General features: G+C 41.4%; 2 protein-coding genes across 2 annotated transcripts in view; both read left to right on the forward strand.

Annotated features, from left to right (window-relative positions):
• Nucleotides 1-1,526: 1,526 nt before the first annotated feature.
• Nucleotides 1,527-26,655, forward strand: part of MOGAT1 (monoacylglycerol O-acyltransferase 1) — a 34,770-nt gene continuing 9,641 nt past the window's right edge. The window contains exons 1-5 of the mRNA XM_007108512.4: nucleotides 1,527-1,716; nucleotides 18,230-18,408; nucleotides 18,753-18,957; nucleotides 21,410-21,584; nucleotides 22,141-22,340. Coding sequence (XP_007108574.1) covers nucleotides 1,623-1,716; nucleotides 18,230-18,408; nucleotides 18,753-18,957; nucleotides 21,410-21,584; nucleotides 22,141-22,340 — 853 coding nt within the window. The 5' untranslated portion in view covers nucleotides 1,527-1,622. The remainder of the gene's footprint in view (nucleotides 1,717-18,229; nucleotides 18,409-18,752; nucleotides 18,958-21,409; nucleotides 21,585-22,140; nucleotides 22,341-26,655) is intronic.
• Nucleotides 11,314-18,212, forward strand: LOC129392741 (oligosaccharyltransferase complex subunit OSTC-like). The gene has a single exon (XM_055090176.1). The coding sequence runs from the start codon at nucleotides 14,081-14,083 to the stop codon at nucleotides 14,444-14,446; it is 366 nt and encodes a 121-aa protein (XP_054946151.1). The 5' UTR covers nucleotides 11,314-14,080; the 3' UTR covers nucleotides 14,447-18,212.

The raw sequence follows: 26,655 nt of genomic DNA on the forward strand, positions 1-26,655 counted from the left end.
ATAATACCGAGTCATGGATTCCAAAGATGTGAGCTCTTTACCTAACAAGAGAATTCAGTGATTCTGTCTCTTAACTTGCTGACACTATTCATAGACTCTGATTTTATTTATAAGCCACTGGCTGCATGACCCTCCAAGTAGACCTGTGGCTTGAAATAAAGAAAATGCGGCGCACACAAAAAAGTTATTTCTCAATTAGGAACAAAAAAAAACAACTGCAAGTTTTGCATACAAAAAGTCACAAACAACTCCCCTGAACTACCCAGTGGTTGTTATTTTTATCCAACTTTCTATTAAAACGTTGAAGGAGAAAGGGGCATGGTGGGGGGATGGGTAGTCAACTCTGTTGTTTTGCCCTCTTCCAGATCCCTTCTAGCAATGACTTGACAGCTACCTGCCACTTGGTGTTGGTCAACTATACAGGAAGATTTACAAAGAAAATGTAGTGGGCGCTCACAGCATGAGGCATAATTTAGAATCCATCCATTTATTTAACACCTCATAATTGAAACCCTTCACTGGCAAATCTTAGGGTAAAGACTTGAACCCTAAACACAGCCTGCAAGGACTTGGTCCTTGGCTACCATTTCTTACTCATTTCACTCCATTCTCCTCCTTGTTACCTGAGCTCCCACTATATTGGTCTTCTTTGAGTTTCAGCCACAGGACCTTTGCACATGTGCTTCCCTTTGCTTGAATTAGATTCACCCTTATAATTAAAGTCAAGGTCACTTCTTCCGAGACTGACCTTCCAGTCTAAGTCCTAGAACCTTCTCATTTATTCATGGTAGTGTTTCACTTTGCAATTACACACCCAATTGTGTGGTTATTTTCCTTATGTTTATCCCCACCCCCCCACCCCCCATAATTTGTACCCTCTGAAAATCGATGAATGACTTGGTTACTGAGTGTATCCCCAGCGCCCAGAATGGTTCCCCGCACGTGGGAGGTATTCAGTAAATGTCCTTTGAATGAATAAGCGAAAGTTTTCCAGGATTCGTATAGGAATCTGAGACACAAAGATGAGGAGGCCCCAGAATTTTGGGGTGGTGTGGGGAACACAGACCAACAAACAGATGGGTACCAAGCTCCAGAGAAGCTACCTCCTGCGCCTTCCAACAGCTGGTGGGAGATCCTAACCCTTTCCCAGCTGCAGACACCCTCGGAGGAAGAGGTGGGTTTAAAGGCGGATGCTGAAGCCTAGCGCACAGTAATCGACCAGCTGAACAATGGTCAGAGCCCGGTGGAGATCCCAGGTCTTGGGCCAGGTTGCAGGAGCCCGCGTCGCCGAGCTCTGGCAGGCTGCCAGGTGACCCCTCTCGTCCACCCTTGTGCCCCACGCGGCGCGCTCTCATCCGCGCCCGGGCGCGCCAGCCAATGCGCCCCGGGCGCCGCAGCTGCTCCCGAGCCCGGGCGCGTGATTGGCAGCCTCCAGCCTCAGCCCCGGCGCGCCCTCCCACCCAAGACTAAGTCCAGTCCGCGCTCACTCCGGGGCGGTCGCCGCCTCCTCTGCGCCGGGGTGCCGGGCGCTGGGCCGGCCGGCAGCGCACACGCGGCAGGCGCCGCGGAGCAGCGAGGTCCCAGGCGGCAGCGCTCGGCGCAGTCCTCGCTCCGGCCGGGCCATGAAGGTCGAGTTTGCGCCGCTCAACATCCCGCTGGCGCGGCGGCTGCAGACGGCGGCGGTGCTGCAGTGGGTCCTGTCCTTCCTTCTGCTCGGTAAGGACTCCCGGCCGCGCAAGATCGGGGCGAACGAAACACAGCGGTGTCTGGGGCTCCGTCTCCCCCGCCCGGACACCACTACTTCCCTTGTAAGCCAGAGCAGGCAGGTCACAGAGGGCGTTTGTGGCTAATTTAGGACTCCCCTCTTTGATTCAGCTTTCCACGTGAACCTTGTAGCAAGCCACCGATTGCCGACTTTATTTTCCCGTGCTGTTTTTAAAACTCGAGGTGTACTTTACCCGCAGTAAAAGGCACAGATTTTAACTCGATGAGTTTTGACAAATGTATACATCCAAGTGTAACCACGACCCAATCGAGCTATAGGACATTGCACTTAAGCCCCTCAAAAGTAGATAAACTCGTTTCTTGAATTATCGATTCATAAATGGAAAAACAATGCCCAAGGATTTGAAACCTGATTCCTTCCTTATCCCCACCCTCATAACAAATATATCTGTGTTAGTTTTTCCGTGTTTAAGATTTTCCGGATGCAGAAAGCTACCTTGCTGCAAAGAAGACTGCACCACACGTTAGGCTGGGTTGGATGGCCTCTGTCTGTAAATAATTCGACCCAGGAGAGTGTGTTCTAGCCAGTTCCCAAGTTAAGCCCATGTAGAAATGCACAGGAGCCAGTCACTAGACGGGGCAGGGGGCTTATCTGGGAGCTTTTTCTCTGGATGTTTGTTCTGCTCTTGGCGGGGGCATGGGGAGGGTCAGGGAAATGGAGGGGGTATAAGAGGACAGGAATTACTGGGAACTTAAACTCTTCAGAAGGCTAAAGTCATTTGTGTGCTATAAGATCATGGGTTGTACACTGTCCAGGCCACAGTAATAATAAATTCATTACACTGTAGAGGTTTACAATTTTGAAACCATTTTACATTTTGAATGCCTGGATCAGTGGTTCTCAACCCTGGCTGCACATTAAGATCACTGGAGGAATTTCTAAAAAATAAGATGCCCAGGCTCTATCCCTAGAATTTTGAATTCATTTGTTTCAGAATGGAACCTGCACATCGGATTTTTTTTTTTTAATAATCTCTCCAAGTATAGCTAGAGTTTACTAAAAAAGGAAATTCAAATAATTAACTCGTTAAGTCCTCCTAGGCCAAACTGTTGAGACAGCATTACACTTTGTTTTGCTCTAGGCCAAAGTACCATTGAGGTAACAGCTACACTTATCGACACACACTTCATGTGTGTCAGGTACTGTTCTGCCAGCTACAGCTTGGCACTTGCCATCTACCTCTACAGTTCTAAGCACCATACACTATGAACCATGTAATCTTCACAACAGCCCTATGAGGTAAGGACTGTGTCTTCCTGCGCTCATTGTACAGATGAGGGAACTAAGAGGTGAAGTGAACTGTTCAAGGTCACACAGTTAGTAGGAGGTGGAGGGGCTGGGTGCAAACCCAAATATTCTACCCAGAGCTCCTGCTTTAACCACTACGCTGTCCAATTTAATGCCTTGAACCTGGAGACTGACTTTCTTGCTCATCAGCCAGCACATCTCTGATAGCCCACTGTCCTTTCCTTCCATGGCCCTTATCATTGCTTGTATTTGTGTATGTCTGTGGTTACTTGCGAAAGGTCTCTATTGCCGTCTGTAGGAGAGCAGAATTTGCCATTCCAAAATATATCTCTCTGGTATATTAATTATTTTAAGCTGGTTATTTTCTAAGAAGCAGCAGACATGGGAAAAACTCTGAAAACCTAGTGGGAGTTACCCTTTTGTAAGAAACATTTACATTTATAAGGGAAATCTCTATTTGTAAGGGTGTCTCCCTTGCTGTACCAGGAAGAGGATGATGACCAAATCTCTAGAAACCTACCAGTGAAGAAGGCAGGGACTTAAATTTGCATAAAACCTTACTCTTCCTTACTGTGCTTTTCCTGATAACCTCCCATAACCGACTCAACCCACCTTCAGTATCCTTTTTTGTCTTTAGCTGAGGATGGTATTTAAGGGGAAGGTTTTGGCCATTTTGGCAAGTTACTCAGTTTTCCTGGGTCTGCCCCAGGCATACATATTATTAAAATTTTGTTTGATTTTCTCCCATTAATCTGTCTCACGTCAATTTAATTCTTAGATCAGCCAGAGGAATGTAGGAGGGTAGAGGAAAATTTCTTCCTCCCTGATACATCCTAGTTCACAGGCTCAGTGGGGGAGTACCCAGCACGTGCCTGGCGCATGGAAGGCACACAATAAGTACTGGTTGAATGTCTTCATTCTGTCACCCAAAAGGGAAGTGGTCCACCCCACATGTCCCTGTTTGTATCAACTCATGTATGTAAATCCCCACAGCGACCCTAGAGGTAGGGGCTAACCCCTGTGCTCATTTTCCAAAGATAGAGCTTGGAGGTGTAGTAACTGCTCAGGGTCACAAGGTGGGTGGTAGAGCCTTATGTGTCACATGTGAATGGACTAATGACTTAGACATGGCTCACCAGTCCTAATTTGAATCAAACTACAGTGGCTTGACAGACAATTCGTTTAAATGCTCTTATTGCATGCATTGACATTAGTGTTACTAGGAGCATATTATTTTGTGTTATCATATATTTTGGAAATTTTATTATGAAAAATTCCAAACATACAGCAGAGTAGAGAAGGGTATAAACTCCCATATACCCATTACTTGGATTTATAATTATTTTAACAATTTGCTATATTAGTTTTACCTATTTTGCAAAAATATTTTAAAGCAAATCACATTGTATTTTAATCCCAAGTACTTTAGTATGCCTATTATAAAATTGTTTTACATAATTATAGTAACATTGTCCCGTGTAGCATAATTAACAGTAATTGCTTAAAATCATCTAAACCAAGTCAATATTCATATTTCCTAAAGTTGAGCCCCAAATACACTTTTATGTGTGACTTACTTGAATCAGGATCCCAAAAAGCCCCCCGGGTTGCACTTAGTTTTTAATTTAGAACAGTTTTTCCCCCATTTGTTTTCTTGTCAATGAAGCATTGAAGAAGCCAGGTTATCTGTCCTGCAAGATGTGTCACCTTCAGGAGTTCTCTGATTGCTATTTTGTAGGGTTAACATGTTCCTCAATTCCCTGTATTTCTTCTAAAATGGAAGTTGGAGCTAAAGGTTTGATTAGATTTAGGTGAAACCTTTTTGCAAGTCCTTTTCCGAGGTGCTGCTGTGTGCTCATGTTGCATTATGTCAGAAGGCACATAATGTCTAGCTGTCCCATTATTAGTGTCTGAGAGTGGTCAGTGGGTACAGGTAGGAAGTAATGTGAGGTGTGGTAATTGACATGCTGCAAATAAAAGTTCCCTATTGACCGTTGACCTTTCACCTAGTCTCCATTAATGATCCTTGACCAAATTAACTGTTTTATTTGGGACTACAAAATGGTAATTTTCATATTCTATCGTTCATTCTTCACATATTAACCAGAATTTATGCCAGGAATAATTTTTCCTCATCATCTAGGGCCATTGATTACCCTACAATTCAATTCTTAACAGTAAAGGCAGTATAAACGCTTACCTGTTTCTTTCCATTTTAATTATTTTAAAGTAAGGAGTTGATGTAGTATCTCCTTCCAATGGTGATAAGAGAAGTTTTATTAACTATGTATTTTAAAGTCTCTAAATCAAAATCTTGGATTGCATTTTTCTTTCCACCATCAGGAAATGAGTTTAAGCTATTAGCACTTGGGATATATATATATTTTTTTTAAAAAAAGCAAAATGTGTCATTTAGTCATGAAATCAAATACTGTTTCCTTGAGATAAATGTTAAGGGCCTGTCTTCCAATCTTATAACATTGTATTATTTTTAGATGTGCAACATAATGATCTGGTATATGTCTGTTGCAAAATGATTTCCACAGTAAGTTTAGTTAAAATCCATTACCACACATAGTTGCACCTTTTTTTTCCTCTGATGATGAGGTCTTTAAGATTTACTCTCAGCAACTTTCAAATATGCAGTACAGTATTGTTAACTATAGTCACCATGCTGTACATTACATGCCCAGGACTTCTTTATCTTATAACTGGAAGTTTTTACGTTTTGATCAATTTTACTCATTTTGCCTCCCCCGGCCCCCCCCACCCATACCTCCACCCTTGGCAACCAGCAATCTGTTCTCTGTATCTATGAGCTTGTTCTTTTGTTTTGTTTGTTTGTCCACACATGTAAGATTATGTATTTGTCCTTCTCTGCCTCACTGATTTCACGTAGCGTAAAGCCCTCAAGGGCTATCCACCTTGTTACAAATGGCAGGATGTCCTTTCCATGGCTGAATAATATTCCATTTCATACATGTAGTATATATCACATTTTCTGTATCCATTCATCTGTTGATGGACACTAGTTGTTTCCACGTCTTGACTGTTTGTAAATAATGCTGCCGTGATCATGGCGGGGTGCTGATATCTCTTCCAGATAGTGATTTCATTTCCTTCAGTAAATGCTGGGAAAAGTGGAATTGCTGGATCACCTATCTTCCAATCTTAATATTCAAGAAACTGAAACATTACTTACTAGCTTGTGTGCTACCAACCTGCTAACTGAAAAGTGGAAAACTGAAAAAGAGAGAGCCAACATTTATTGACCATCTTCTATCTACAGCTCCTTGTGGCAGGGATTATTAGATTTATTTTTTTTAGGTGAGAAAGCTGAAGCTCAAGAGGTATGTATCTTACCTAAGACCATGTGGTGAGACTGTGATCTTTTACTGAATGGGTCTATTTATTTACTTATTTATTGAAGCAGCCTTATTGTGACACTGTCAAACAGTTAACTGCACGTATTTTATTTTATTTTATTTTTTGGCTGTGCCGTGCGGCTTGTGGGATCTTAGTCCCCCGACCAGGGATTGAACAAGGGCCTTTGTCAGTGAAAGCGCTGAGTCCTAACCACTGGACTGTCAGGGAATTCCCACTGCACATATTTAATGTGTACAGTTTAAGTTGTCACATATGCACACCCGAAAAAAATATTGCCGCAATTAAGATAGTGAATATAGCCATCATCCCCAAAAGTTTCTCATATCCCTTTTGTAACCCCTCCTTCCCCCATCTACAAGCATCCACTTAATGTGGTTGCTGTCATTCATAATACTAGTTTGCATTTTCTAGTGTTTTATATAAATGGAGACACAGCATATATACTCTTTTTTTTTTTTTTTTTGGTCTGGCTTCTTTCACTGAATATAATTATTTTGAGATTCTTTCTTTTTGTATGTGTATTAAGTAGTTCATAGCTTTTTTGTTTCAAAGTGATATTCTAGTGAGTGAATATATTGCAGTTTGTTTGTTCATTCATCTATTGATGAATATTTGGGTTGTAGCTATTATTGATAATACTGCCGTGAACCTCTACCTACAAGTCTTAATGAATGTATACTTTCTTTATTCTTGGGTAAACCTAAGAATGGAATGGTTGATCACGTTACGGTAGGAGCAGGTTTAACTGTTTAAGAAATTGCCAAACTTTCTTTCCAAGTTGTTGTACCAGTTTACATTCCCACCAGCACCGTATGAGAGTTCCAGTTGCTCCGTATCCTTGCCATCATTTGATATAGGCAGTCCTTTTAACCTTTGCAACTTTAACAGGTGTGTAGTGGCGTCTCTCATTGTAGCTTTCGTTCACATTTCCCTGATGTCTAATGATGTTGAACATCTTTTCATGTGCTTGTTTGCCATTTGTATGTTTTCTTTTTTTGGTAATAATCTTTTAATTTAGTCTTATTTCATTTTTTTTAATATAAATTTATTTGTTTTATTCATTTATTTTTGGCTGTGTTGGGTCTTTGTTGCTGCGCACGGCATTTCTCTAGTTGTGGCGAGCGGGGGCTACTCTTTGTTGTGGTGTGCGGGCTTCTCATTGTGGTGGCTTCTCTTGTTACGGAGCATGGGCTCTAGGCACGCAGGCTTCAGTAGTTGTGGCACGCGGGCTCAGGAGTTGTGGTGCATGGGCTTAGTTGCTCTGCGGCATGTGGGATCTTGCAAGACCAGGGCTCGAACCCATGGCCCCTGCCTTGGCAGGCGGATTCCTAACCACTGTGCCACCAGGGAAGTCCCCGTATGTTTTCTTGGTTGAAGTACCTGTTTAAATCTTTTGCCCATTTTTGATTGGGTTGCTTGCTTTCCTGTTATTGAGTTTTGAGAGTTTGTGTTCTTCTGGATACACGTCCTTTATCAGCCATACACTTTGCATAGATTTTTTTCTTCCAGTCTATGAGTTATCTTTTGTGTATCTGCAGAGCAGAAATTTTAAATTTTGGTGAAGTCTAACTTATCCATATTTTCTCTATGGATTGTGTTTTTGGTGTTATATCTAAGAAATCTTTGCTTAATCCCAGTTCACAAAGATTTTCTACGTTTTCTTCAAGTTTTATACTTTTAGGTTTTACATATAGATCTATGATCCATTTTGGGTTCATTTTTGTATATAGTACAAGGTCCAAGTTCATTTTTGGGGCATGTGTTTAATTGTTGCAGCTCTGGTGTTCAAAAGGAAAAAAAAGCTGTTTTTTCTTTACTGCATTGGGCTTGTGCTTTTGTCAAAAATCAGTTGTCCATATATGTGTGGATTCATTTCTGGATTATTCTGTACCATTAATCTGTTTATCTGTCTTGATGCCATTACCATGTTGTTTTGATTACTGTGACTTTATAATAATTCATGAAATCAGATAGTGTTAGCCCTCAAGCTTTGTTCTTTTCTTCAGAGTTGTTTTGACTATTATAGGTTCTTTACATTTTCATATGCATTTTAGAATTGGTTTGTCAGTTTATACTAAAAAGCCTGCTGGGGTTTTCATTGGAATTGCTTTTTGATTGAGATTAGTTTATAGTTTAATTTGGAGAAAATTGACGTCAAAAAATGCTGAGTCTTCCACTGTTGATTTTATTTATATCAGAAGTTTTCAACTGTAGAGCATATCTAAGAATCACCTGGGGGCTTGTTAAAATGCAAATTCCCCAGAGATTTTGATTCTGTGGGTGTCAAGGAGGGCCCGTAAAATTGTTTTCACTTTTTATTTTGAAGTAACTTCAGAAATAATAATTATAAGATTTTTTTGTAATTTTCTATATTTCTTCATCAAATTCCCCAAATGTTAACATTTTACCATGTTTCCTTTATCTTTCTCTCTCACACATGTATATCATCATCATCCTCATCTGAACTCTTTAAGAGTAAGTTGCAGACATGGTCTCCCTTTATCCTTAAGTACTTCCGCACATATTTCCTAATATATATCTCTTTACATAACCACAGTACAATTATCCAAATCAGAAAAATAACAGTGTTGCTGTACTATGACCTAATCCAGAGGCCCTCTTCATATTTCAGCGATTGTCCTGCTGATGTCCTTCATAGCAAAGGAATCCACGTGTTGTATGTAGTTACATCTTTTTAGTCTCCCTTAATCTGGAAAATTTTGAGGGAGCACATTTTAACATTCACTCTAGTGATTCATACCAGGTTCCTGGACTTGCATAAACACTATTGTGCCTCTTTTATCATGGATTATTTATGTGGTTTTTCAGTTTGTAGGTGTACAAAGTATTTGTGCTTCTTTCGTCCTTCAGCTTGTAAAGCTTTCTGAAATAGTATGAAAATGGGACTGGTTTCAACTGGATCCTTGTTATAATTTATTTGACTTCATTAGGCAAAGAGATAGGTCCAATAATGAATTCACTTTTAAACAAGAAAAATGCAGATCCTTGTACGGCAATACTTTTTAAAGGCGGTATGGAGCAGACAGACCCACATATGAGGAATACTAGGCTGAAAAATTCTGCAACGTGTTCTGAGATTTGTCTTTTAGCCCCATCCTCATCCTAAGAAACTCTGGGAGGCAAGTTTTCTTAAAACAGGAATTTTAAAAATTAGAGGAATGTTATACTTACATTCTTATACCAGCAGATGACACTGATTGATGTTTTGAAATACAATGCCTCAGGAATAAAAAGGAAAAGAATGTGATGTGCTAAAGGATTTTGCTTGCCTCTCAGTTGTTTTCTTTCTCCATACTATGTTAAATGGCTAAAATAAGTATAGAAACAGTTTTCCTAGGGGGAAAAATGAAAACTTCTTGGATACAAGTGGAAAGGATACACATACAAGTTAAATATTTTAAATTATTTCTTAATTGGTCACTGGTCACTACTTAACGCAAGTAAGTTAACTTCCACTAGTTTCACAATGTTTTTCTGATGGAGTTTGCTCATCAGATTTAATAGAATCATGTTAAAGATGAGAATATTCTTTTTTTTTGTTTGTTTTTTTTTGTTGTTGTTTTGTTTGTTTTGTTTTTGCGGTACGCGGGCCTCTCACTGTTGTGGCCTCTCCCGTTGTGGAGCGTAGGCTCCGGACGCACAGGCTCAGCGGCCATGGCTCACGGGCCCAGCCGCTCCACGGCATGTGGGATCTTCCCGGACCGGGGCATGAACCCGTGTCCCCTGCATCGGCAGGCGGACTCTCAACCACTGCGCCACCAGGGAAGCCCGAGAATATTCTTACATAAGTAGATTTGTTCTGCAGTGTTTAGGTTCTTTTTTTTTCCCTTTAGTGGAACCATTTTATTTATCTTTTTAAAATAAATTTTGATTATAAGGTAGTTCATGCTAGTTATTAGAAAAATTGGAAACTGTAGAAGAGCTTTTAGAAGAGACTAGAAAAAAGTCCATATTCCCATCCAGAGATAACTATTGTTAAATGTTTTGGCATATTCCTTTCCTCTTGTTTACTACCTATTTAAAAAAATTTATTAAAATAATATATGCGCTAGAAAATAAATAGTACATTGGGTTGAGCCATATGAAACTGGTGTTTTTAAAGGTCTCAAGCAGTCAGTGGTGGCTGATAGCTAACATTTATTGAGAGTTTCCTATATGCCATTGTTACCAAACCGAGGTTTGGCTGCTCGCTGCTCGTAAGCCAATAATTCAAGAGGCAAGTGTCAGTAGAAAGGAAAGGTGTTTTTATCAGAAAAGCCGGCAGTCTGGGGAGAAGGTGGACTCATGTCCAGAGACCAGCTCTGAAGATTCTGCTCAGCCATGATAGTCTTTAAAAGAAAAAATGGGGGAGGGAGGAAGAATCTCAGTGAATCATCAAGGCAGGAGGTTGGGTTCTACATCTTTCTCCATTGAGTGCACACTGGCTGACTCTCTTCAGATGTTATCTTGCCCGTGTGATCTGTCTGCAGGATTGCTTGGGGGACTATTGGGGGTAGAGAGCTAGTCATTTTTTAACTGCTTAATTCTTCATTTTTACTTCTTTTTATCTAGGAAAAGAATCAGCAGGTTGGGCAAAGCATGGTATGCATTCAGGAGAGGGTAAGTCAGGAGTTAGTTTCAATTGCTTAGTGATCTCATGCCTATAATTAGGTTCTTGTAAGGTTAGAGTGGAACAGAAATAGGCAAACAGGAAAGGGGCAAAAGAGTTGCTTCCACCATCATACCATCATTGTTTTCGTTTTTGTTTTTAAGTATTCTCCTTTTATTTATTTAGTTGGCCACACTACGTGGCTGGCGGGATGGAACTTGAGCCCTTGGCAGTGAAAGCATGGAGTCCCAGCCACTGGACTGTCAGGGAATTCCTGCACCATCATTGTTCTAATGGCTTTCTCTGTGTTATTTTATTTAAGTTTCACTAACCAATTATTTTTCCATATTATAAATAATACTTTATTAAATTTTAAAAAAGCTGATAAAGAAGGAAAACTAAAACCTAGAACTTAAAAAAGGAGTTTTTCAACTTATGTACATCAGGTCTTTGATTGAAGAAATGCCAAAGGCAAAGTGTGTTGTTAGGATTCATTTACTTTTCAAATTCTGCTAACATCTATGGAGCATTTGCCATGGGTCAAACACTACAATACATTTTCATTTGTACTCTCTTGTATTTTAAGTGTTCAGGTTGAATCCCTTGAAGCCAGAACGGATGGAGGCAGCAGAGGTAGGAAAAGTCCACATAAGCACTGAAGGACCTTCCACCACCCAAAAGCTGTAGGCCTGGCCACCACTCCTTGCCAAAAGGCTTTAGTTCATGAAAAAAGGAAATTTATATCCCTGATTTTGCTGGAACACTTCTTTCTATAAAGCTAGGCATACCTGAAGGCAGCTTTGAAGCTAAAAGTGGGTCAATGGATCGATTATTCCCTCTGTATGTATGAGATCGGAGGTGAAGACTTTGCTGCAAATGTAGGGCTCTCTGTGAGGTCCCAACTTGTTCCCAGTCAAATAGCAGTGCTTAACTTATTGCATTTTTATCAATTACATGTATAATTCATACATTTCCCCATATTTTTTCTTTATTTTATTTTATTTTTAAAAATATATTTATTTAATTTATTTTTTGGCTGCATTGGGTCTTCGTTCCTGCCCACGGGCTTTCTCTGGTTGCAGCGAGCGGGGGCTACTCTTTGTTGCAGTGCACGGGCTTCTCATGGCGGTGGTTTCTCTTGTTGCGGAGCATGGGCTCTAGGTGCGTGGGCTTCAGTAGTTGTGGCTCATAGGCTCTACAGTGCAGGCTCAGTAGTTGTGGCACGTGGGCTTAGTAGTTGCGGTGCACGGGCTTAGTTGCTCCGCGGCACGTGGGGTCTTCCAGAACCAGGGCTCGAATCCGTGTCCCCTGCATTGGCAGGCGGATTCTCAACCACTGCGCCACCAGGGAAGCCCCCTCCCCTGTCTTTTAATTTTGGAAATTTAGAAGTATTTAAAGAATAGTTCAGTATGCATTCTTTTTACCTAGATTCACCAACTCTTAGGATTTTTCAGTGTTTGTTTTCTCTGTTTCTATAGACACACACACAGTTTGTTGTTAGTGTTGCTTTTGAACCATTTGAAAGTAAGAAATTAAGTTGTAAAAATCATTGCAGTTCATTCCTCAATACTGTAGAATGTGTTTTCTGAAAACAAGGATTTTGTGCATAATTGCAATTCCATTAGCACACCCAAGAAATGTATCATTGAAACAATAATCTTATTTAATACATGGCTCATATTCAAATTTCCCTAACTGTCTTCAAATTTTCCTTTAAAACTAGACCTGTTCCTACACTTTATTTGTTTTTTCATCTTTTATAACACTGATATTTTTAAAACAACGCCAGCTAATTATCTTGGAGGACGTCCCCTAGTCTGGACTTGCCTAATTATGTTCTCATGATTAGAGTCAGGTTAGACATTTTTGGCAACAAGGTCACAAAGGTGATGGGGTGTATTTCCCATTTGATCATAAGAAGAGGCAAATATCATTTTGTCCCTTTACTGATGATGGTAAACTTAGTGACGATGCATAAACTTTAGCTGAGCCTTTCTGACTTTCAGTCCTGTTAAAGGAGTGGGGCGGGCTTCCCTGGTGGCGCAGTGGTTGCGCGTCCGCCTGCCGATGCAGGGGAACCGGGTTCGCGCCCCGGTCCGGGAGGATCCCGCGTGCCGCGGAGCGGCTGGACCCGTGAGCCATGGCCGCTGGGCCTGCGCGTCCGGAGCCTGTGCTCCGCAACGGGAGAGGCCGCGGCAGGGGGAGGCCCGCATACCACACAAAAAAAAAAAAAAGAAAAAGGAGTGGGGCATTGCTGCACTGTTCACAGTAGCCAAAAAGTGGAGACAACCCACATTGTGCATCAACAGATAAACATGGCTAAACAAGTTGTGATCTATCCATACATGGGAATATTATGCAGCCATAAAAAGGCATGAAGTACTGATATACGTTACAACATGGCTGAATCTCAAAAACTTGATGGTAAGTGAAAGCCTACAAAAGGTTACATATTGGATCATTACATTTATATGAAATATCTAGAATAGGTAAATCCGTCAACAAAGAATGCAGATTGGTGCTTGCCAGGGACAGGGGAAAGGGAAATAGGGAGTAACTGTTTAATGGGTACAGAGTTTTATTTCAGAATGATCCAAGTGTTTAGGACCCAGATAAAAGTGGGAGTTGCACAACAATGTCAATGTACTAAATGCAACTGGATTGTTTTCTTTAAAATGGCTAATTTATGTTATGTGAATTTCACCTCAAAAAAAAAAGAATAGCGGGAGGCAGCTTCCTCAATGATGTAGAGAAAGTAGAATCTATGGCAGTTAAGTAAAAATAGAGTATAAGTGGTTGGGGACTGACTTGTGGTTTCTTATCCAGAATGTACCCAAGTCAAGGAAGCTGAAATTTAGGGGAATTACCTGGCGGTCCAGTGGTTAGGACTCTGCGCTTCCACTGCAGGGGGCCCGGTTCCATCCCCGGTTGGGGAATTAAGATTCCCACAACACTGTGATGCAACCAAAGAAAAAAAAAAAAAAAAGGAAGAGCTGTTCCTGGGTGGTGCGTGGGGCTGGCAGGCGACAGCTGCCCCTGCCGCCACCAACATGGAGAGTTTGTACCCAGTCCCGTTCTTAGTGCTCGAATGTCCCAACCTGAAGCTGAAGAAGCCGCCCTCGGTGCACATGCTGTCGGCCATGACGATGTACGCTCTGGTCGTGGTGTCTTACTTCCTCATCGCGGGAGGAATCATTTATGATGTTATTGTCGAACCTCCAAGTGTCGGCTCCGTGACTGATGAACATGGGTATCAGAGACCAGTAGCTTTCTTGGCCTACAGAGTAAATGGACAATATATTATGGAAGGACTCCCATCCAGCTTCTTGTTTACAATGGGAGGTTTAGGTTTCATAATCCTGGACCCATCCAATGCACCAAACATTCCCAAACTCATTAGATTTCTCCTTCTTTAAATTGGATTCGTCTGTGTCCTACTGAGTTTTTTCATGGCTAGAGTATTTATGAGAATGAAACTGCCGGGCTATCTGATGGGTTAGAGTGCCTTTTGAGAAGAAATCAGTGGATACTGAATTCGCTCCTGTTAATGAAGTTTTCAAGGCTGTACCAGTCCTCTGATATGAAATATGGAAAAGGATGAAAAGCAGCAGAAAAGAAACATCTAGTGAAAACATAGGAAGCGTATTATAGCTTGGACTAGAATGTCTTCTTGGTATCAAAGAGACAAGCTTATCAGTATTTTTTCCTGCTGGCCTATACTGACATACCAACGATGTTAAGTGGCATTTTCTTCCTTTTTTATTTCTTAAAGAAAATATACTTCATTTCTACAACTATAATATTGGATAAAATGATTATTTTTTACAACCCCCTTAACATTTTTTGGAGATGACATTTCTGACCTTCAGAAATGAATGTAAAATCAGGAAGTGAGATCCCATAAGCTGAGAACTCTGGACAGCTGATCAGCTTTACCTGTGGTGCTTTGCCTTTAAACAGTGTGTGTGACAGTACATCATTTCAGATATGTATGTAAGACTGTTTCCTGAACAATAAGATGTATGAGAGGAGAAGAAATAAATAATTTTTCTAATAAAAAAAAAAGGCAGCTGAAATTTAGGCCTTCAGTGCAACTTGGTTTGTGAATCTAAACAATTTTTTTTTTAAAGTATCAACATTAGTTTTGAGAGCTGCACGATGTTTTGGAGTAAATTTTTTTTAACTTTCTCTTCTGTTTGACCTCCAGTTTAGGAGAATCGTGTTACCTTGGATTGCTTAGTGGGATAAAAATAGAAAATAGAGGTGATCTAGTCACCTAGTGTTTTCTGCTTTCAATCCAATTTAGGATCAAGGGATTAAAAAACTATTTTGGTGTTGTTTGTGATATGAAATGGAATCTTTATGCAAGATTATGTTATTAGAGAAAAGTTGTTAGAAGCCCAAATATTCAAAAACCAAAGAATTTGAATTAGTACTGACAACCAATGGAATGTTGCTCAGTCATTAAAAATAACACTTATGGAGAGGTTTTAATGCCAAATTAAAGCAGCTAAGATGAGATAATCGTAAGTGATCAAATACAGAATAAAAAATATGTGTGATCAACTGTGTTAAAAAAACATAACCTGTTTGATGGAAAAAAAAAAAGACGGGAAAATTTAACAGTAGTTTTTGTTGGGTGACAGAAATATGAGTGTTATCTTGTCTGCTTCTACTTTTTGCATTCTCCAAATGTATCCTAGTAAACACAGTTATTATAAAAATGGCTCCCATTTGTCAAGCGCTTGCTCTGTGCCAGGCAGTGTAACATCTCTCTGTTTATTCCCCCAACAGTCCTTGGAGAGTGGTGCTGTTATTAGCCCATTTCACAGGTAAAGGAATCGAGGCTCAAGAAGTAAAAGACCTCGCCCCAGGTCAGGAAGCTGGTTGGTGGCACATTCCAACATAAGGAGTCCAATTTCCCATCCACGTCTTAACCACTGTACATGCAAAACACGTAATGAATGTTAGAGATATGCAGTGTGTATTCACCTAGAGGAATGTGGTTGGGTGAGTGGACCATTGAATTAGTAGCCGGGGGACTTTGTTTCTGGACCTACTCTTGACTCACTCTGTGATTGAAATTAAGTCAATTTGCTTTTGGTCTTAGTTTCTCCACCTTTATAGTAAAGAGAATAAAACCTTTCATGTGCCTGATTCTTTATGCTTATGAACCTGCTTATGTACTTGTAATAAACACATGTTTATGGTGTTAGGACCATTAGCTGGGGATAGTTTGGTTTTCTAAAAAAAAAAAATGTGCCTGGGTTTAAGGATTAGGCAGATCCAGGTTCAAGTCCTTTGGACACTCAAACTCCCTGAGCCTCAGTTTCCACAACTGCAAAATGGGGACAGAACTCTGTACCGTGAGCATTGCAAGGAGGAGTAAATAAGGTTGCCCATGCGAGACAGTTACTACTCAGTACCTATGCCCTCCCTCCCTTGCTCCATCATAGCTCACCTGATCCAACTTGGGGTAGAGAATAATGAGACCTGTTTATGTTTCTTGTAAATGTTTTGCACATTTTAATAAAATAAAATTAATTAACGGGTACATTGTCAGCGCACAGACCTGAGTAGAGGGAAGCAGGTAAATCAAAATAGAGTGATCTTGGTAGGAATGAGGGCAGAGGACACTCTTTTGGCCTCACTTCTAGACTCGTGGAAACTTCCAGAATGCAAGAAAACACCCCACTGAACGGTGGAGGGCACATGCTTCCTTAACCTTTCACACACTTTTAACCTTTAACCCACCCTGGAGAGAGCAAGTCAGTCCTCTGATGGGTTCAATTCAGTATTTGGGTTAAATCTATACTGGGAAATTAATTATTTCTAGAAATATAAACATGTGCTCTGTTTTTGCCCAAAAAAACCCAACCCCAATCTATACCTACATCCATACCTATAAAGCAGTAATAGATCAAGGCGCTCTTACTCAGATACCATGATGGATTGTTTGGGGACAAAGCTATTTTTTTGTTTGTTTGTTTTTTTGCGGTACGCGGGCCTCCCACTGCCGTGGCCTCTCCCGCCGCGGAGCACAGGCTCCGGATGCGCAGGCCCAGCGGCCACGGCCCACGGCCCCAGCCGCTCCGCGGCACGCGGGACCCTCCCGGACCGGGGCACGAACCCTCGCCCCCCGCACCGGCAGGCGTACCCCCAACCACTGCACCACCAGGGAAGCCCTAAAGCTCTTTTTAATAAAGGTGAGAATGGATGGGAGCTTGGAGGACCAAAGTTAGTAGTAGATTAGAGACTGTAGCACATAATAAAGAAGAAGAGGTAACGGCACTCCTTAAACCAATAGTAACAGCTGGCATTTGTTGAGCACTTACTCTGTGCCAGGCTTTAAGTCTTTGTCCTCCTCCCCATTGATATATTTTTCTTTTCAAAAATATTTTTTAGTATAACACATAGCCCAGACATAAAAAGAAAATGTCTAGCTTAGCTTAATGTATTACTTAAAGGCAAATATTCTTGTCCCTACTGTCCGGGTCAGGTTTTATCAATTCCTGCTTCATCTATTTGAAGCTACATCATTAGGTGCACAAATAATTAGGATCGCTCTGTCATTATGAAACGTCAAGAGAAGTGGTAGGTGAGCTAAGGCGTAGAGTCCCTCCTGTGCTATATCTGTCTCTGGCAAAAGACTTCCGGGATATGAAGTTTGTCATTGCAAGGTGCCCTCTTCATGGGCACATGCATAATGGCTGCTCAATCAAGGTGAACACTTGTAGTAGGAATTCCTCTGCATTGCTCCCGTCCGCGACAGTTCCTCCATGTATCACGTCGGGGAGATGGTGTAGGGCCATGGGCTTTGAGAATGGACCTTGAATTTAGACAGGTCAGCCACTTACACCTCCGTGTAGTTTGGGCAATTCACTTAACCTCCCTAAGCTGCTATTTTCCCTCTTATAAAAAGAATGTTAGGAGTGGTAGGGCTGCTTCATTGATGCTGCGGCTATATGAGGCTTACATTTAAAAATATTTTGGTGGAATCCACAATACAGTCCTTGGTATACACTAAACATCCAAGAAATGTACCGTTGCTGTCTTGTTACATCACCTCACTTGAACCAAGGTTCAGTTGAACACGCTTTGTATATATTAGATTCCCCCTACCTTGGGCCAATGATTGTACAGTACAGTGAGTAGATGCTAACTGACCCTGATTCCTGAGGTCTTCCCCTTTTTTACAGCACAGCTGTGCCTTGGAGTCATCGTGTTCCTGGTCATGTACAACTACTGGTTCCTCTACATCCCTTATTTGACTTGGCTTTACTTTGACTGGCAAACCCCAGAGCAAGGAGGCAGGAGATCCGACTGGGTCAGAAGCTGGACCATTTGGAGGTACTTTAAGGACTATTTTCCAATTCATGTGAGTAGAATTGTTTTATATAGTATGGTTTTAAGCTGGGAAAAGAATTCAAATGTGCTTTTGTCACATATTTTTCAAGCTCTTCCCTTTTTAGAGGGAGAGAGCCTGCAATTCAGCCCAAGTTCCTAAATGGGGTCTAAACTAAGTTGACAAAGTTTAGAAGGCTGTGTATGAGGGCCTCTGGGTTCAGGAAACAGTTAAAAAATGTGGAAACAGCTCTACCCCAGGAAACGGAAATGAGTCATGTCCTTCATTTCCTCTTGAACTAGAACTAATTCTGAGTCCTTCTGTTTCTTATTGGAAACTAAGCAGGGAACATTTTATTTTTTTATGTCAAACTGTAGCTCATCAAAACTTGGGATTTGAATCCAAGTCAAAACTACATATTTGGGTTTCACCCCCACGGAGTGCTTGTTGCTGGAGCCTTTGGAAACTTTTGTACAAACTATTCAAACTTCAAGGAGCTGTTTCCTGGCCTTACTGCATATCTTCACGTGCTTCCGTTTTGGTTCCGGTGTCCGCTCTTCCGGGAATATCTGATGAGTAGTGGTAAGTGAAGTCAGAGCACTGTTTCTCTAGGGTTCTGGGTGGGTGGGACCACATAGAATGTCCCCTCCCAAACCAGCTGGGTTTACAGTTTCTTAGAGTAGAACTCTAAGGAGATGGATTTGGGAGAACTCAGCACACATTAGTGGGGTTTGAATCCACGTGCCACGTGTAGAGATAAGGTTAAAGACAACAGGGACGAAAAGGGAGCCTGTCTTAGTTCAGCTGCTATAAGAGAATACCATAGACTGGGTAGCTTGAACAATAGACATTTATTTCTCACAGTCTGAAGGCGGGGAAGATCTGGTGTCTGGTGATGGCCTACTTTGCTGGTTTGCAGGTGGCCATGTTCTCATTGTATCTTCACATGGTGGAAAGAGAGAACATGCTAGCTCTGTTCCTCTTCCTATAAGAACATTAACCCTGTTCCTGGGGGCTCCACTCTCATGACCTAATTACCTCCCAAAGGCTCTACCTCCTAATACCATCCTATTGGGGGTTAGGTTTCAACATATGAATTTTGGAGGAACGTAAACATTTAGTCCCTAACAGCCCTGAGAAATAGCAGCATTTAAGCATGGCCTGAAGAAGGGAAGCCTCAGGAGGAAACTGAGACGTGTCCAGAGGCAAGTGAGGACTGCCAGGTGTCTGGAAATCCATGAGGCCCTCTTTCCAGTGGAAGCAGTGCCTCCAGCTCTGACTCAGGGCACGCAGAGCAGAATGGCCGTGGCTTTGAACTCAGTGAAAGCTCACACCTATTTGGGCTCAGGTTCTCTACCCTCTAACCTACCCTCCTCTGCCTCTTCTCTTCAGAGAGTCGCTGATCATTCAGAATCCTGTCCTAGTTTTGTTTTATTTTATTTTATTTATTTATTTATTTATTTTGTGGTACGCGGGCCTCTCACTGTTGTGGCCTCTCCCGTTGCGGAGCGCAGGCTCCGGACGCACAGGCTCAGCGGCCATGGCTCACGGGCCCAGCCGCTCCGCGGCATGTGGGATCTTCCCGGACCGGGGCACGAACCCGTGTCCCCTGCATCGGCAGGCGGACTCTCAACCACTGCGCCACCGGGGAAGCCCCTGTCCTAGTTTTATATTCCCCCAGTACTAGGAACCCACAGTAAAATGAACATGTAATTTCCTTCAAGAGACAAAGGGCCGTGTCTTGATAAAGCTAACACATTCTTTTTTTTTTTTTAAACATACAGAATAGCCCATTCTCAAGGCTCTGACCTTTATTTATTTATTTAATAAAATATTTATTTATTTTTGGCTGCTTTGGGTCTTTGTTGCTGTGTACGGGCTTTCTCTAGCTGCAGCGAGCGGGGGCTACTCTTCGTTGCGGTGCACGGGCTTCTCGTTGCGGTGGCTTCTCTTGTACGGAGCGCGGGCTCTAGGTGCGCAAGCTTCAGTAGTTGTGGCATGCAGGCTCAGTAGTTGTGGCGCTTGGGCTCTAAAGCACAGGCTCAGTAGTTGCGGCGCACAGGCTTAGTTGCTCCGTGGCATGTGTGATCTTCCTGGACCAGGGCTCGAACCCGTGTCCCCGGCATTGGCAGGCGGATTCTTAACCACTGCGCCACTAGGGAAGCCCCACATTCTTTTATGACTAAAAAAAGAAAACGGATAAAATCAAGAATGGAAGGAAACAATAAGACATTAAAAAGTGGTTGTCTCTGAAATATGGGTCACAAGTTGTTTGTGTTTTCATTGTTATTCTTTTCCTCCAAGAGTTCATAGTATTTTCCTCCAAGAGTATGTAGTCCATTTAAAATCTGAAAAGGAGTCTTTAAAGTTATTTTTACATGGGAAAGGCTGATATAAAGGCTGAACAATTATGTAACTTACGTCTTAAATAAACAATTTACCAAAGTCAAGCTAGACATTTGGAAATCACGCACAGATTTAGCAGTTGATGTAGGTTATTTGTCAGATGTCTGAATTTTTGAAACCATTTACATTATAAATCCATGTCTGAGAAATAAGAATCCATAAAGAATACCTGAAAACAGACCATAGTGTGTTCAAAAGATCCATGGCAACCTCTTGGAGGTTATACTGTTTGGTTCTGAGCAAGGATCTGCCAGGATAACGATCAAGACTACCACATACAGTTATGTAGATTTGTGCACTGAACAACTCCAGGGGACACCTTTTACTTACAATGCAACATGAATGGAATCTGTAGAAATAAGCAGTACACAACCTACCTGAACAAGTGATAGACCTAGTAATAAGCAAGTGACATTTTAAAGACCTAACCCTGTCACCTGCCAGAATGTTAGATCTTATTAATGGAATCTATTACCAAAGATTCGGCTATGAAAAAATTATAAACCGGCAAACTGCTCCAAATGTAAGCAGTCTAGGAAATTCTGTGAAATATTTGCTGGTGCCATAGACTATTATGATAAGAGTGTAAAAGGGCAATTAGTTCACACCTTTTGTTTTATTCACTAAGGGCCAGTCTCAGTTTCCAGGAGAAGTGTGTCTCATGTGCTAAGCAAGGAAGGAGGTGGAAACATCTCAGTCATTGTGCTTGGGGGTGCAGAAGAATCACTGGATGCCCATCCTGGGAAGTTCACTCTGTTCATCCGCCAGCGGAAGGGATTTGTGAAAATTGCTTTGACCCATGGGTAAGTGGCTTTTCATTTCAGGCCACTGGGTCAGGGAAGTTAACACATTATTAAATGAACACAAAGAAGTAAAGTAATTTTTCTGGCCCTTAAAGACGGAGCTCCTAATCGGCTTCCCAATGAAAGCAGATGTGGATGTTTATGGGGAATGAAATACAACCTTCCCACTAAGGTAACTCAATGTCATGGCACCCAGCAATTCAACTTGTCTATAAGGGGAAAACAAAAAAACACGAAATTTTATATGCACAGTATAAATTACCAGCGAAATGAACAAATGAACCATGGCCAAAACCACAGATGACAAAGAAGCTTCCTGGAACCTTGATTTTCTGTAGAATAAAATTCCACAAATCACTAAGACTGCTGAGGTACCTCCCCAAAGGACCTCAGGTATAAGTCAGTTTCAACGTATGGAACGTGAACTTAGAGCTATAGGGAGGCTTGGGAACATTAAAGAATTGTGAGGAATCTGTTGTAAAAGTCAGCTGGGCTAAATGAAATATTTAAATCCTTTTCATTGAAAATGCTTATTGTTCCTCCTTGTTATTTGCAGTGCTTATTTGGTGCCAGTGTTTTCTTTTGGTGAAAATGAACTATTTAAACAAGTTAGCAACCCTGAAGGCTCATGGCTTCGAACTGTGCAGGAGAAACTACAGAAGATCATGGGATTTGCTTTGCCACTGTTCCACGCCAGAGGAATTTTTCAATACAATTTTGGCCTAATGCCCTATAGGAAGCCCATCCACACTGTTGGTATGTACATCAAAGACTCGAGGCTTGTTAAACTGACTAAAAAGGATCACCTCACTTTGAGCTATGTTTATTGTTACTGAAATAGCTTTGAGTAAGAACTTCCTAAAATAATAATCCTATAGGTGTTATTTGAGCTTCATTTACAGCCTGCCTTTTCTTTAGGAAATGACTATGTTTTCCATTTGAATGGGAATCAGTAATTTTTAAAATATTGCTGTTGAACTACAAATAGAATTCAATTTTAGAGATAGAATTTCTTTTTTTTTTTTTTTTTTTTTTTTTGCGGTACGCGGGCCTCCCTCTGCTGCGACCTCTCCCGTTGCGGGGCACAGGCTCCGGACGCGCAGGCTCAGCGGCCATGGCCCACGGGCCCAGCCGCTCCGCGGCATGTGGGATCCTCCCGGACCGGGGCGCGAACCCGGTTCCCCTGTATCGGCAGGCGGACGCGCAACCACTGCGCCACCAGGGAAGCCCAAGCATGCATCTCTTAAAGACTCAGAACAAAGGAAAATTGCTTCAGTGCATCCTTCCACTTACCCCCCGAACGATTACATCAGAAACACCAATTCTAGTCTCCAGCATCCTCAGAATCCTACTATGTGAAGCCTTTTCAAAACCAAGCTAAAAATATGCAAGTTTCATAAAGACTCAGCTGCATGCTCTTATGGTGGTCAGGTGGGAGTCAGATGGCTGAGAGCAGCCTGGTTTGTGTGAACCAGACCCTCAGACAAGGTGTATTTAAAGACTTTTATTTACTTGGAGAAACACAAGTTAGGGATAAGTTATTTACAGTTCCATAAACAAAAGCAAAAGCTATGTATCATTCACATGCGCCAGAGAATAAAACACAATACTTCCCTGGTGGCGCAGTGGTTGAGAATCTGCCTGCCGATGCAGGGGACACGGGTTCGTGCCCCGGTCCGGGAAGATCCCACATGCCGCGGAGCGGCTGGGCCCGTGAGCCATGGACGCTGAGCCTGTGCATCCAGACCCTGTGCTCCGCAACGGGAGAGGCCACGACAGTGAGAGGCCCGCGTACCACACACACACACACAAAAAACCACAATATGATATTGAAACCATGATCTAAGTTGCTATGCTCATTTCTGTTTTAAATCAGTGCGCTTCAAACCCAGAGCTGTTTCTCTGCTGACTCCCTGACACACCCCAAGCAGAATTCAGGCAGCATCCAGAGTGGCAAGTTATTTGGGGGCCCTTCTGCTGCCCCTTCTACTTAATTAAGAGTTTGTAACTCTACCTTGCATCACAAGAACTCATTAAATATTAGTTGAATTCACCCTAAATCATTACCGCATCTATAATCCTCTCAATCCCAGGTGTCCAGAGATGCTCTGATTCTCCATCCTGTAAATAGTTTTCCCCCGTATCTCTCGGACCCCACTTGATCAGCAACTTCAACCAGAGCATTCATTTTTTTTTTAATAGATTTATTTATTTTCTTTATTTATTTTTGGCTGCGTTGGGTCTTTGTTGCTGTGACCGGGCTTTCTCTAGTTTAGCAGAGTGGGGGCCGCTCTTCATTGCAGTGGGCGGGCTTCTCATTGCGGTGGCTTCTCTTGTTGTGGAGCATGGGCTCTAGAGCGCGAGCTTCAGTAGTTGTGGCGCACGGGCTTAGTTGCTCCACGGCATGTGGGATTTTCCTGGACCAGGGCTCGAACCCGTGTCCCCTGCATTGGCAGGCGGATTCTTAACCACTGTGCCACCAGGGATGTCCCCAGAGCATTCATTGTAGTGTGAGCAAGATTCACTAAGATTCACTAGGACTGTAATGGTGTTGTCTGTTAATGTCCTATTAGTTAAAATCCCTTTAAAAATGTGCTCTGGCTAATTCTAAGGTGCCATCATCAGTCTCTGCATATTTCTTACACCAGAGTTTGCTAAACCATCAGGTTTCTCTGCATCCTCCATCAAAACCTTCTTTCCTCTTTCCTGAGGGTCATTCTCAATGGACATAATTTATAAAGAAGCTACCATATATTTTCTTTATGTGTCACAAATAGTATGTCATTTATATATTTTATCCGGGTTATTATCACTTTATCCAAGTACAATAAAATGTTCACATAGATTATATTTTATTACATAATAATGGAGAGAAACTGATTTCAGTGTCACATCCATCATGACAACTGGGAGAGAAAAAGGAAATGAGTTTAGACTTTAAGAGCAGTGTGTAAAGGGTCTCAGTTCCTTGCAAGAATGTTGCAAGAAACTAACTAAAGATTAATTTGTTGATTCACAAATGTGTCTTGAGCTCCTACCCTTTGGGCACTGAGAATATAGCAGAGAACAAATAAGGCAAAATCCCTGCCCTCCTGGAGGTCTGGGATGCAGAAACAAACAAACAAAAGCAACATTCTTGCAAGGAACTGTGACTCTTTACACACTGTTCTTAAAGTCTAGTCTTTAGTTAGGCCTGATTATAATTCTTAAGTTTTCAGAAATAGAACAAGTACATATTAAAATTTTTTAAGATCAATTTACTATTAAGTTCAAGTCGTAGAGCCAGTACAGGTGCTACGACAGAAAGTTGTTTGGGTAGGAAAGTAAAAGACAGGGGAAACTTGCTATTTAAAAGAGGAAATTTCATGTGTCCTAGTAAGTGTTGGATTTAAGTTTTAAAATGTCATGTTGACAAATTTCAAATGTTCAGAAAAGTCTCATGAGTAGTAAAACGAACTCCTGTGTGCCTTTCTCCTAGACTCACCGGTTAACATTTTTGCTACTGTTTTTCTCTCTCTCTAATGGTATCATAAATACACGTTTTACTATTGTTATTGCTGAACTGTTTAAGTGCAAACAGCATGACATTTGTTCCTAATTACTTTTATGTCTATCTCTTAAGAACAAGATTATTCTCTTTTATAATGTCAGTACAATTCAGGAAATTGAACATCGATTAAATGCTATATTAACTAGTGTACATGCTGTACTCAAATTTCATCAGTTGCCACAATAACATTCTTTTTAGCTATGGGTTTTGGTGGGGGGCAGTTTTTTTTCCCCATAGCAGGATCATACATTGTATTTAATTTTCACTTTCTTTAGCCTACTTTAAGCTGGAATAGGTTTTCAACTTCTCTTTGTCTTTATAGCATGAGCAGTTTTAAGGCTGATAGCATGATAGAATCAATGATGTCTACAACTTACTCTCAAATGGTTCTACAAAAATAAAAGTAATCATACATGTGTATATCCATATACATATTGTGTGTGTGTGCACAAAATGTTTAAAACTGGTGAGTCTAGAGGAGGAGCATGCAAATGCTTATTGTATTATTTTTTTCTATAGGTTTGAATTTATTTATTTATTTTTTTGATAAAAAAGGGAAGGGAATGTACATTATTTAAATAAAACTGGTTTGGAACCACTTGAGGACAAAAGTAGTCCATTTTGTTTCAAGTCATTGTTCTATCCTAATGGGAAAAAAAAGCAGGCTAATGGATTTTCTAAAATAGAAAGGAAGGAAGGGGAACCTAATTTAAATTTTAATTGTAAAGTAGGGATTAAAGGAGGTAATAATAAAGAAATTAGTATGGTACCCAGTACAATGTATTAAGTGCTTAGTAAATGTTCGTGAGTGTGTGTGTGTGTGTGCATACGTATACACACTTATATACACACATACTTACATTGGGTCTCTTCTAAGACTCCATCATAAGCCAGAGGTTTACTTGAACCCAGGTGTTGACTCTTTCCCATCCCACTCCGCCCAGCTCTCTGCCTGGTCTCTCTCTTGTGTATGGCTATGTAGCATCTAAAGAAAGAGTACTTCCTATGGGAGACCATTAGAGAGAGAAAACTCTGCAAAATTGTCACAATTACAGAGAAATAGAAAAAAGACTCCTCATTGTGAAATATCTACTCTTTGCCTCACTGAGAAGAAAATAACTCCCATCTCCAAGCTCTTCTCCAGCTGCAAATACAATAGCTCGTGAAGCTGCTTATTCTTCATCTAGGTAAATACAACACAGCATCACAGAAATTAGAGCAAGACTGCTGTGTAAGGCAATAAAGACATAACTAATCCTGAATTGTTGGTTGGAATTGAAAAGGGAACAAAGGAGCATGGCAGCTATAAAAAGCACCGAAACATAAACAAGAGCTAAGATTCCTGACTCTGCCACAAGTAGATGTTAGCTGATTTTTCCAGGGCAAGGAGTTCTACCTCCAGAGCAGCCTGATGCAGCTGGTTTTTCCTTTGTGTTATAAAAAGGGAGGCAGCAGTCTGCAGCTAACCCAGTCTTACGTGGAAAACAGCTTTCTTCTCCTTGATGGTAAAAATCTCCTTTT

This window comes from Physeter macrocephalus, chromosome 2, assembly GCF_002837175.3.
Source record: "Physeter macrocephalus isolate SW-GA chromosome 2, ASM283717v5, whole genome shotgun sequence".
NCBI classification, from domain to species: Eukaryota; Metazoa; Chordata; class Mammalia; order Artiodactyla; family Physeteridae; genus Physeter; species Physeter macrocephalus.